The 12,774-nt window shown below is 37.8% G+C and overlaps 1 protein-coding gene across 1 annotated transcript; it reads left to right on the top strand.

Annotated features, from left to right (window-relative positions):
- Window positions 1-1,593: 1,593 nt before the first annotated feature.
- PTGR2 (prostaglandin reductase 2) lies at window positions 1,594-12,411 on the top strand. Its single transcript, XM_010291821.1, has 9 exons — window positions 1,594-1,663; window positions 3,109-3,227; window positions 4,555-4,746; window positions 5,675-5,845; window positions 6,911-7,120; window positions 8,667-8,788; window positions 10,043-10,130; window positions 10,876-10,915; window positions 12,189-12,411. Exons 1-9 carry the CDS (start codon window positions 1,627-1,629, stop codon window positions 12,251-12,253), a joined length of 1,044 nt encoding a protein of 347 aa, XP_010290123.1. The 5' UTR covers window positions 1,594-1,626; the 3' UTR covers window positions 12,254-12,411.
- The last annotated feature ends 363 nt before the right edge of the window (window positions 12,412-12,774 follow it).

A 12,774-nucleotide genomic window follows, 5' to 3' on the forward strand; every position in this document is an offset into this window, starting at 1 on the left:
AGTTACACTGGGCGCATCTGACAGTTTATAAAATGCTCATTGAATTAGCACAAATTCTCAGATGCTAAGACAGTTGCTCTGGGGATAACAACTGTACTACTTGAATATAATTTTGTTAGGCAAGTGTTATCATGAGGAATTTGGAATTTTGTTCCAAAAAATATTTTATAAAAGAAGTACAAAGTGATCAGCCATGATCACAGAGGAAGTCTACAGATGAGTATGATGCTGAACCCAAGATCTGCCAAAGTTTATCTTAGGCCATCCTTTCTGATGTTCTACATTGTTCTGTCCAAAGAACTGGGCATGTCACTTATTTTTTGCTGATGTGGTGGTGTAAAGACACATTTGTGATCCATTTCTTGTAGTTTTTCTTGTAGCACCCTTAGGTGTTGAAATACTGAAAAGAAACTAACTCTTGAATAATTTTCGCCTAATAAGTAGCTTTTCAAGTGCAAATGCAATCAAATGTTAAACCTTTATCTGGTTTATGAACAAGATACTTTTGGTTTGAGTCAGTTGTGGGTTTTAGAGGAGAGGGAAAGGCCAGGGATATGCCCATTTTTTCCTTTTTTTATTATGTTTTTCAGCACTCCAGGCTGTAGTTCTTGATGGTCTGAGAGTGCTGTAATGACAGAAGGTTCTGTATTTTGCAATGTTCAAAGAATAAAGGTGTTGGATAAGTGGTGACAATGTATTCTTTCTGGGCTCATCTGTTTAGCTTCACTCCAATTTGCTGTCTTGTCAGCAAAATAAACATTATGACAAAATAATCAGCTATCATTTTTCATTCCTTAATGTCCTTTGTTCTTGGGGAGTTTGGTTATTTATGGCACTCAGCTGAGAATAATAGTAAGAACATTTTTATTTTGTATTAGCTCTGAAAGCCTATGAGATCATGATTTTTCTCCCATTAAATCAGGTTCATTGCCTGTTAATCACTTTGGCATCTCACAGTTGCAGGAACACAAATTTACAACCCTCTTTTAAACTGTTGAAATTCAAAGAAGTTTTTCAGTAAAACAGATCAAATGGTGATCTAATTCTTTCTCATCTCTGGGACAGACCATTTCTTGGGAGAAAATGCACTGCTAATAGAAAGACTTGCTATTTTGTGTGAAAGATCTTACACAACAATCTCTTTTTATCATATATCTGCATACTGCTATTACTGGCATGCATGCATGCATTTTACTGAGTTGCACCTGACTTACTCATGCAAAGCTGTCTCAGTGTCTTTTAGGTGGGAACAGAGTGTTCTCAGTCAGCACAGGCAAGCAAATCAAACATACCTCCTACAACCTGGTAGGGGGTGGTGATGATCTTACAAAGAACATGGTACGTCATAATTTCCAGCCCTTCCAGAAAGGTGCTACTGTGCCGTTGTATAAAATCATGGCTAAACAGGGAGTCTTTATTCACAAGTTTGTTTATTTGACTTTTGAGTTTGTTTTATGTGGTCCTTGGGCATGGATGATGAAATTGGTGAGGCCCATATTTCATCCCCAGTTTCCAAATTACTAAGTACTTTGCCCCGTACTCTTTTTCAAGAAAATTTATGTTTCTGTCCTTAAAACAATTTTTTCTTTTGTAGAAATCCAGTGTGAAATTGCTGCAAAAGCAAGGATGATTATACAGAGAGTAGTGCTGAGTTCACGCCCTGGTATGTATTTCTCTCTAATAAAGGAGCAATGTGTTCGTTATGTTTGCCTAATGCTCCAAATGGTAAAGGCAGAAACAGACACTAATTTAAGATATTGACATTTGTATATCTTAATATTGCATGCAGCAATAAAGAAAGTTTATTGTGAAGTGTATTTATTTAGTCTGTATATACAGATTTTTAAACTCTTGGGTGAGAAAAAATGGTTAATACATAATATATGATAAAACAAGTGTAGGGACTCGAAGAAAGATTAGCAAGCATTGCTTTTTAGTTCTGACATTTGTTCTTTTTGCATTTTAAGAGATGACTAAAATTAAGTATTTTGTTACTGTTCATTTTTGTTTCCTTTTGGTAAATGTTGAATCTTTTCTTCCTCCCATGTTTCAAATGTTTGTTTTTTTAAATTTATGCTCTTGAGGATCTGTTTACTTCCTTTCTTACACAATTGCCTTGTTACAGATGTCAGCACAGTATTTTGAATGGTGAGTTTATAAATTGTCTATTGTAGAAAACCCACACGTGTGCATTCAGTTTTTGGAGGAGTATTGTATGCTGCTCAATGCCAAAATACTCCCAAGAGGCAAGAACTATTGTGTGACCTGCAAATAAGTCTTTTTCTAATGTAAATCAAATGTTACAGCAGTAGCCTGCTCTAGTTGCACAGTCACTCTGAGATAAAGCATGCATGGGTATCTGGCACTCTGCTTTTAGTGCGGGTGGTTCCAGTCGCCAGGCTGATTGATCTGCTGCGTGTGGTACCAACCTGAGGATGAAGGCTCCAGTTCTGGGGCTCTTGGCATAAGTTTTATAGGTGTTCCTGAGAAGTTTTAATTTAAGGAGGTCTGTCTGTAGCTGTGAAGGGATGCTCTTTGCAGCATATGCACGTGCAGTGGCGATGGTCTGTATTGCCCCAATCTCAGAGTCAAAAGAGACTGAAAGGTGAGAGTTTAAAACTTACCTGGTTAAAATTTATGGTCATTTGGTACTGGCAAAATAGTGCATGATGGTTTTGTTATGTGTGAGAAGTCCCAATGCATGTCTTTGTTTTGAAAGTTAGGGGCTTTTCAGCACATGGGGTATATAGAACCATTTTTTGAGAATGGGAACAGTCCTACTCCTTTTTTTTTTTAATTTGCTCTAATTGTTCATAAAAGTTATGTGTAGCAAACAGCATAGAAACTGTCTGTCAGTGCAAGTGCCTGGTACTGGCTCAGGTAAGCGTAAGCTGACAGATCAGCTCGTCTTCAGTATGGATGGTGGCACTGCACCCATTTAAATTGTAATCTGTGACACAAAATGTGAAAGTTGGTTGGTAGTTTTATACCTGAGTATACAGCCTAACTTGCTCTAAAAAGGACTACCTTAAGAAAAGGCCTTCCCATATTGATTAAGGGAAGCTCTGTATTGATTAATTTATTTATTTGATTTTAAAATAATTCTAGGTAAGAATGGAGTGCCAGTGGCTGAAAACTTCCGACTGGAACAAAGTACAATAGCAGATACAATCCAAGTGGGACAAGTGCGTGTTAGAACCCTTTATCTCTCTGTGGACCCTTACATGGTAGGTGATGGTCTTAGAGCTAAGTCAGAATTTGTTTTTTAAAATATCTTAAACTCTGTAGCTGTCATGATGTTTAACACCAAAGTTACCAGTTACAGGACTAATGTATCTCTAGTATAACTTAGTAACTCTGTTCGTTCTGATGGAGTTATATTGGGAAAGAATTTGGCATTAATGTGCCTGTGATATATATAGGAATATGACTTTATAGGACCAGGAAGAGACTGTGAGCCCTGGTATACCATTACAGATTTGTTTGTATCTGCTTTTTCTGAACTTTGCCTTTTTTTATATGTTTTTTAACTTCTTTTTTTTTGCCATGAAAGGAAGTTCTTTTCAGTTGAGGGGAGTGTGGGTAGAGGAAGAAGCAAGAGACATCTTTCATGGTGAAGCAAGAGACAGGCATGATCAGGCAAAAAAATTCTGGACAAAACACGTAAATGATTCAAGTTAAATGTTATTTAGCTATTACCAGTTTTGTTTACAAATGAAAGTCGGATTTTCTCCTTAAGTGGGTGATGACAGGACAAAAATGTATCAATACTTTGTAAACAATGGAAACAGAGAGAGGATTAGTGAATGAAGCTATAACTAGCACTTGCACCTAATTCTACAAAACTGAAATCATATGGTGGGGAGAGCTGTGGGTTGAAATGGAAGTGAAGGTAGGAGGAGAACCAGACAGACCCAGTCTGCCAGTATGTAGAAGTTTGCTGTAAAGAGAATTTTGATCATTTGCCCCCTGCATAGATGGAGATAGTGGAAAACAAGCAGTCTTAATTTCAGGAAAGTAGGTTTAGCTTGGGCATTAAGGAAGAGTTTAAGAAACCTGAAGTACTAACTCAGGCTACAGAGGGAAATATAAAGAAAAGACTACAGATTTCAAGATGTTTCATTAAACAGATCTTCATCAGGGATGGTCTACATATATTTGGCTATTCTTCAGTGCATAGGCATGGAATAAATGACTTGTGGGTGTTTTTTTCAATCCTACATTTCTATCATTCATCCAGTTAAGGAATGGCATTTATAGGATTCTCATCAGACCCAAACCAAGTTGCACGGCTGACTCTGAGGCAACGTCTATAGAATGTGTTGGTCTTGGTAACGCTGCTGGAGGAGGTCAGAATGGTCTGTCCTCCTTTTGTACTGAGCAAACAAGAGAGGAAAGAGGGATCTAAGAAAAGATGATGAATTTTTGGGGCTTATTGAGAGATTTTTGTGTTTGTGTTTGAAGTTTTAAACATATCTCATTGCCAGCTTCATTTGAACTCCTGAACAAACCACGTGTTCCACTTGAGCCTCTCATTAAAGCCTTGTCTTTCAGCGCTGCCGAATGAATGAGGATACTGGCTCAGATTACCTCCTGCCCTGGCAGCTGTCTGAAGTTGCTGATGGTGGGGGCATTGGGGTTGTGGAGGAGAGCAGGCACGATAACCTTGCTAAAGGAGACTTTGTAACTTCCTTCAGTTGGCCCTGGCAGACAGTGGCAATTCTAGATGGAAGCTTGCTACAAAAGGTAATGTAAATGCAAAGCCCAGATTGTCACTATTTTCTTTTCTGAAACCTTTTTTTTTTTTTAAATAGCGGCTAGTGATACTATTTCTTGGTTAAAAACAAGCCAACGTTATTGGAACAACCAGTTCTCAAAAGGCAGATCAACTCACAGGTGGCAAAATCTGTATCAATTTCTCACTTTTCTTAACAAAGAAAAATATAAATGCTTTTGTTGGTTGCCAGACATGCCAGTATTATTTCAATTGTTGGATTTTTAATAAATTTCCCTAAAACTGCTTCTGTTAATTAATTCTGTTAATTATTCTAATTCTAATAGTACTTCTGATCCATGAGAGTGTAGTCATAAGACATAAAAGGCTTTAGATATATTTAATTCAATTTATTTCACTAACATATGCTAGTGGAAGCTTTTACTTGAGATATTACATCCACAGAAGAAACGATATTCAATATTAACTTGAAAGTGGGGAGGTAACAGTGCATTAGGGATGTCGTGTTGATCATCCTCGTGTAACACAGAAAATTACTGTAATTTAAGAATGTATACTCTCCAATAAACTCCTTCCTTTAGGACCCTTTGCCACTGATCTGCAATCACAGTATTTGATAAAACAGTGCTATTTTATCCTTTATACTAACATGGGTATAGTTCACCATTGCTGGAAACTTATCTCCCAACCACTTTTTGATGCCTCCATGATTTAAGTTTTTGTGACTGACTTTGTTTAAAAACTTCTTCTAAAACTATGGAAATATTATCTTTGTTTCATTTTGTATAAACCTGCTGTTAGGGTAGAGATAGTTTATAGATAGCTTGTACCTTGCCTGGTAAATATCCTGAGTTAGTCTTCTATGCTCAGACAATCAAACAGCAAATAGCAAAACCTCATCTTAAGAAATGAACGCCACCACGCGTTTCTGTTTTGTAGCTTGTTCCACAACTTGTAAGTGGACGCCTTTCCTACTTTCTCGGTGCAGCGGGCATCACAGGACTGACGGCGCTGTTAGGTATAAAAGAGAAAGGACACGTGGCTGTGGGTGCAAATCAGACAATGGTGGTGAGCGGAGCAGCCGGTGCCTGTGGCTCTTTGGCCGGCCAGGTAGGTAGGCTTAAGACATACAAGCATACTCTGTTAACCAAGTTTATCTTATGAAACATGCCAGTTAGTAAAGGTATGGATAAAATCATTGTAAACATGAGGATGTATAACTCCATGGGAAGGGCCAGTTTCACAGATTTGGCTCACACTCTCACTGAGAAAGATTGTAAGTGTGAAAATTCAGTTTCATGAAACTGGGATAGGAGAAAACTAGGTGATTACTTGTCACTAGCATAAATAAAGTAGATGGTATAAATACATGTATTTACTATATATTTATATAGTAGTCCACCATTTGAACACAGTCTTTGAGTTGACTGGCGACTTTCATTTTTTTTCTACATTAGAAAATAGTAAAAAAATGTAGCAAACACTTTGTGTTGTGTTCCAAGACATCCTTTGTGTTTTGAGATTTACAGACCTTTTATTCTCCTCAGCTTTGCAGAACCTGTTGCGGTGGGTTTGTGTGTGTATGTGCTTATCTACAAATATGTATGTCCACACATATATATATACACACACACACACACTAGATATTAAGCAAGCTTAAGATTTACTGATAAAGAGTAACTATGAAGAAAAACAATGCATAAGCAAATCTATGAAGAATGTATTTAAATCGAGTATTGTCCAGTCTTTTTGGCCTTTTATTAGCTATGTTAGGGTACTCGGCAGGTGGTGATTTTATACTATACTTGGCTCTCCACTACTGCCAGTCATTTCTTTTCTGAAACTTTTTTTTTTTTTTTTTAAATAGTGGCCAGTCATTGATGAGTCCACTAAACCTCCTGCAGTCAGTGAGTTTGGAAGGATGGCAGATTTCAACTGTACCTGCCCCCTCTCTAGATGTGAGGAAGGACTGACAAAGGGGCAGTTGCATCACATGAGATAGGAGCATGTGCTGAGCTTTGCTGCCTGGGTTTAGTGGGATGGGGGATAACTGTAACATCTCCTAAGGCCCCTGTCCTCCCACTGGTACCTTTATGCAGATGAATGATCTAACTTCTCTTTATTATTTGGGGGTTTTTGTTTGTGTTTGCTTTTTTTTTAACTGTGCACCTGCAGATTGGCCGTCTGGAAGGCTGCTCTAGAGTAGTGGGGATCGCTGGCACAGATGAAAAGTGCTCCATTTTGGTCCAAGAAATGGGGTTTGATGCTGCTATCAATTACAAGAAGGGGAATGTGGCAGAGCAGCTACGTGAACTCTGCCCAGGCGGTGTGGATGTTTACTTTGACAATGTTGGTGGAGACATCAGTGATACAGTTATAAGTCAGGTGATTATACCAGCTTTTATTCTCATCATTCTCCAATGTCTGCGTACCCAGCTTTTAATTAATTTATACCAGTGACCAGCCTGCAATACAGCAGAGCAGGCTTTCTGCTTCATTGATCTAATCCAGGTGCTGATCCTGGTCTTGAGAAGAAATCAGATATATGAAATCAGTGTCTGTCATTTGGACTAGCCTGGCAGCACAGTAGTAGAAACACAATTTCTGCTTCTCGTCTCTCACTTCTTTGGCCAGGAGGCTTGGTAATACTCTAAAAACCTTGTCTGTCAGTGTAGTAATCATGTATTTTGTCAGCTTTGGTTTTCTGGCTTCACAAAAGACCAGCTCTGCTGAGCCTCCATAAAGACTCTTGACCAGCCCTCTTCATTATTAACGTGAAACTGCTCTGTCTCATGGCAGGAAGGCATTGGTGGCAATGCCATCTTTGGGACCTCTAATCACAGCTGTATCCAACAGCTGTATCAAACTTTGTCCTATTACCCCTCTCCTCCTGACAAAAAGGGTGCACAGTAAGTGTCGCGGCCCGAAAGGAGTCATTCAGGACGACCTCCTTCCCCATGAGACCAACGACCAAGTTTGTGATCCACCTGGGCTGAATTAAGGTGAAATGACACCAGCCAACCAATTTAACAATTTAATAATACAAAATGCAAGGCATGAGGTTACATAAATGACTCAACAGCAACTACTCTAACTAAACAATTCAACTCAACAAACAAGTCCCCTGCAGCACGTCCTTTACACTTCAACAAAGAGAAGAGAGAGAAGGAGATAGAGACAGAGAAAGATGGCAAAGAAGATATCACCACCCGTGGATCCAGCAGTGTCCTGTTGGTCCTCTTGATGCTCCTTGGTGGTGGGGGTCCCCATTTTCGCTTCTGATGGTGTCATTTTTTGTACAGTCTGAATCCCACAATCTCCGTCTGATGCCAAGAAACTTCATGCATATACAACAGGCTGATTCCAAGAAACTTGATGCATATGCAACAGGCAGATGCAACAGGCAACGGCACATCTGCAGGCCTTGGTGTCTCCTCTCACCGTATCTCTGCCCTGCAGGAACCGGTCATTGTGCCTGTACCGTATCTCTGCTTTATGGGAACAGGTCCTTGCGCCTACACTGTGTCTCGGTCTTCTCTGGGGTCCACTCCGTATCGAGGCATGTTCAAGCCATTGTACCAAAAAAGGTGTGGGTTCCTCGGAACTGTGAAATGTTTAAGACAGAAACCGCATATTGGTCTTGCCACAGTAAGATAAGAATTTCTTATATTCCTTGTATTTAATGCCTTTTAAAATTACACATAGGCTGTATAGCATTTATTTTTCCACTATTGCTCTGCATTTATCTGTTTGAATGTTGTCATAGGTTGAATGAGACTGCGTGCAATTCTCCCATTCTCTTCTAGGAAATGCGGCTCTAAATAAGAATACCCATGTGAAAATTTTGCTATATAATCTACTCCATCTCTGGAAGATTTCATTTCTGAGACCAAGGAATGTAATTTCTTTCACTTTGTGCTGTCCCAAACAGATGAATCAGAACAGCCATATCATCCTATGTGGACAGATTTCTCAGTATAACAAAGATGTGCCTTATCCTCCTCCGCTGCCTCCTGACATAGAAAAAATACAGAAAGAAAGGAATATCACAAGGTATATAATTTCTTCTCCAGAACTTGTGACCAGGTTCCACGTAGATTGCACATGTGATGTTGTGACTCTGACATTTGGAAGGTAGTCTGTAGATCGGCAATAGGCACATGTAATCGGAACAGAATGTTGCCATATTAAACAACGAAACTATAATTACAATGTCAGTAAATCCTTTCTCTTACATTTGTCTGTATCAGCATAAAAAATGGGAAAGGATGTTGTTACGTGTTAACATAATGTCTGTTGTTATGCTTTGTTTGTGGATGTTTGATTTAGTCCTGGAGTCTCTGACAGATTCATCAGTACCAGGGAAGGTGTTGCCATGGTTCTGTTCTCAGATGTTTTGCAGAGTGCCTTCTCTACAAGTGTAGTTCAGACAGAGAGAAAATCAAGTATTTTTAAAGAAAGGATGCAGCTGACGTAGTGATTGTATTGAAATTACACTTTTAGTATTTGGGGTTTTATTAGATAATGGGACTGTAGGTGTGACAGATCTATACAGGTAAAACATTGATTTTTGTTATGACTCTGGGAATTGCTGAACCTCCTGTCAGGATTCAGAAGGAGCTAAGGCAGAGATTAGAAGCAAAGTTTTAGGAGATTTTTCATCCATTGCATTGCAGAAAGTTGGGGAGACTTTTGATTTCTGTGTAAATGGATTGACGTCTTCTAATTAAAATTCTTTTCTTGTCCCTCTTACTGTTGTCTGCACTTTTAAAAAATTGATAAAAATACTAAAATACACCATGCATAGTAGAAGGCAGTGGAGAATTTAGTGAGTATGTTGCTACAAGTAATTATAATTTTTGATGATCATTTCAGTTTCTCTTGATTGTTATAGACAGCTTTGACCGCGGGTTGTGCAAAATTGTGGGGAGCCTGAAAGTTAATTTATACCCACCATCTAGGTGCGGGTCCATTAATTATTCTCCCTACCACAAACAAAAGTAAAAAAGAAGAGGAATTTTCTCACATTTTATGGACGTTTGCTTATTCTGGCGATACTACTTGATTTTTATTACTCTTCTCTCTGATGCTTGAACAGAATTACTTGTCTAAGACCGATGTTACTGTCAAGCTCCTACTGCAGGGAGTTGTCTCCACAAGCTGGCAAAGCTCTGAGCTAGGTCTCATTGTAATTAGTACTCATAACCCTTCAGTTTCAATAATGCTGTTTCCTGAAAAGATTTGTAAAGATTTCAAAATATGCTGACCAACGTTTCTTAAATCAAGGCTCATTCTTTTCTTTCACAGGGAAAGATTTTTAGTATTGAACTATATGGACAAACAAGAAGCTGGTATATTACAACTCTGTCAGTGGATCCAAGAGGGTAAACTGAAGGTAAGAACTTGTAAGTTTAATCTATGGACTTGGATACTACCTCCTTAGATCATAGCCTGACTACCAGAAGTACAGTGTCTTTGTCCCTGTCTCTCTTGCCATGCCTCAGAATTGAACAGATGTTCTTAAGAACGTGTAAGTATAATTGAAAGCTTACTAGGTAGCACTGTTTTAGTAGGCACCTGTTGAGGATGGTGTAACTGTAAAATGACACTTTCCTCATTACATGCTGCTGATGTCTCTATTCTTTCTTTCAGCACAGGGTGCAAGTGCCTTTTTACTTAAGGGATCAGACCTTCAAAAATACATACTTTCAAATACCTGATTAGTTAGTGTCCTGAATGCTTTTGGGGATCTTGTCTGAAATTTTGTTTCAAGCTTTATAGTCACCATTTATTATTTTGTGATGGGTAGATGCTTTATCCATCCCTTCCCTATGAGATCTGTCTAAATTAGTTTTTGATTCTTCAGATGATCAGTAAATTTTCCTGGGAAAATCCTGAGATGTGAAATTTTGTCAGGGGCAGGGATGTTCCAGTTCTGATTGAAGAATTAAATCACCTATGTGTTTATCAGAAAGTATTCACTCCTGTCTTGATGAAAGAAACTGGCCCAAACGGACACTGTCCATTGTAGCAAGAAAATTCTTTAGATTTTGGTAGTTTCTGTGGCAGCTTCATGGCACGTTTCTAAGACATTTTAATCTTGTTTGAAGAAAGCTAAAAACATTTGTTTGCCTTGACAGGTCAGAGAGACGATGGTAGAAGGCTTAGCAAACATTGGTGGTAAGATTTTTACAACATTTTCAAAGAATAATAATCTGATTAAATACAATGAGAGTAGAGGTTAATTGCCTCCTTTGTTTCATTTGCCAACTCAGATTTTTGTATTTTATCTGAAACATTATTTTTATGTTATAATATATATTTTTTCACAAGGTATTAAAAATGTTCTGCAAGAAGATTAGTTAAAAAATCATTGAGTATAAATTTTGATTTGATTTGTTTTGTTTTGTTTTACTGGGCGGGTGGAATTAACTGGTAAGCTGTTACCTTAGCAGCTGGTGATAGTCATCTTGATCTTACAGATTTAAGGTGCTGCCCATTTCTTAGAACTTGTGTGTAAGAAAATGGTATTTTGGAAACCTTGAACTTATACTTGAAAAAACCCCGATATCTAACAGTGCTTGTTGTTGGATTTGCTAACAAAAAATAAATTGAAAAGTACTCACAGGAAAGGGGAAAGCATATTATAGATTGCTAATTAAAGTAAAAAATAATTTATTTTAAAGGAACAAAATAGCCTGTAGCCTGTTCAAAAAATCTGTAACAAAGAAAATACAAAAATGAAGGGGGTCTTGTGACTCCAGTGAGACAAAGCTGGAGAGACAGGTGATTCAAGATGTGCTGTACAAATGCTTCCCTTTCAAGTAACAGGGAAGAGTATGATTTACTCCATGTTGTCTTTAGTCCCGCAAGATTGGAAACCAGTGGAGTTATGCAATAGCCAAATCTTACAGATTTAAATTTATTCTAGTTGTTGCTACTTATTGGTATAGATATGTATTTTGAAGGAATTTGATCAAATATAGCAGTAAATAAACAAATATTTCATACTTTGTTTACTCAGATATTTATTCTTTTACACCAGCTTCTCGCATTTATTGTACTACCTAGAGTATTTATAAACCTTTTCCTTTCAGAAAGGTTTGTGAAACCCACATCTTCAGTCACGCTTTTGGTATTTGTACGGCATCTCACAAAAGCAGCAAATGTAATTGTTAACTTGGATAGAGCCAAACAGTTGCTTACAAACCACGTTTTTTAATTATTACACAAAACTGCCCATAGCAGTTCATTACAGACTAGATTTTTTTTAACCTTCTTAATTTTCTTAATTTAGCACATCATTAGGAATAAATATGTTTAGGTCCAAAACATCCAAGACCTCTCCTTTTTGGGGAGCTGCTTAATACATTTGCTTCTACCATTTTTTTTTTTTTAAAGTTACTTGGCACATTTTGCTTGGCACTAACTTACTTCATTATTTCTCTTGAAGCCGCTTTCCAGTCCATGATGAATGGAGGCAATATTGGAAAACAGATCGTCTCAGTTTCTAAGTAAAAGTAATTGCTTCGGGAAAAATAATTGGATTCTATCTCTAACAGTGAGCAAGTTTTTACTCATACTAATTTCCATTTTCTTAAATAAACCATTAAGTTGTTTTGTATGTACTGAAAGCAGAGATTCTGGGATGCTAATAAACTAAATCGAACTGGAAACAGGAATGCAATCATTTATACTAGAAACAAGTAATACATCCTTTGAGATGATTTTGACAGTTGCCAGCTAGAACACTTGCAAATATTTCATGGGTGTGGCTTGAAAGTTAGAACATCCCAGGAACCATTTCCAACGAGCGATTTGTATGCAGCCACCTAGTTTTGGTCTTTGGAAGAATTTACTAGTGTAGATGTGCACCATCCCCATGTTAGTTTGTCTCAGTGCTCAGGAACTTCTCTAGGAATTTTTTATTTACTAGTGTAAGTTTGCCCTGACAGTCCAATCAATCTAGCTAATCATTTTAGAATTTAACTGTTCTCATTTTTACTGATGATTGTGTCACCGAAATCGGGAATAAACCT

This window comes from Phaethon lepturus, unplaced genomic scaffold, assembly GCF_000687285.1.
Source record: "Phaethon lepturus isolate BGI_N335 unplaced genomic scaffold, ASM68728v1 scaffold22837, whole genome shotgun sequence".
In the NCBI taxonomy this organism is placed as follows: domain Eukaryota; kingdom Metazoa; phylum Chordata; class Aves; order Phaethontiformes; family Phaethontidae; genus Phaethon; species Phaethon lepturus.

What these genes read in the sequence shown, in the direction of transcription:
- PTGR2 (XM_010291821.1), top strand. Translation starts at nt 1,627, where the DNA reads ATGATTATACAGAGAGTAGTGCTGAGTTCACGCCCTG. An exon ending in TCTCTGTGGACCCTTACATG is followed by an intron (nt 3,228 to 4,554) that starts GTAGGTGATGGT and finishes CTTGTCTTTCAG; the next exon opens with CGCTGCCGAATGAATGAGGA. An exon ending in GTGGCTCTTTGGCCGGCCAG is followed by an intron (nt 5,846 to 6,910) that starts GTAGGTAGGCTT and finishes GTGCACCTGCAG; the next exon opens with ATTGGCCGTCTGGAAGGCTG.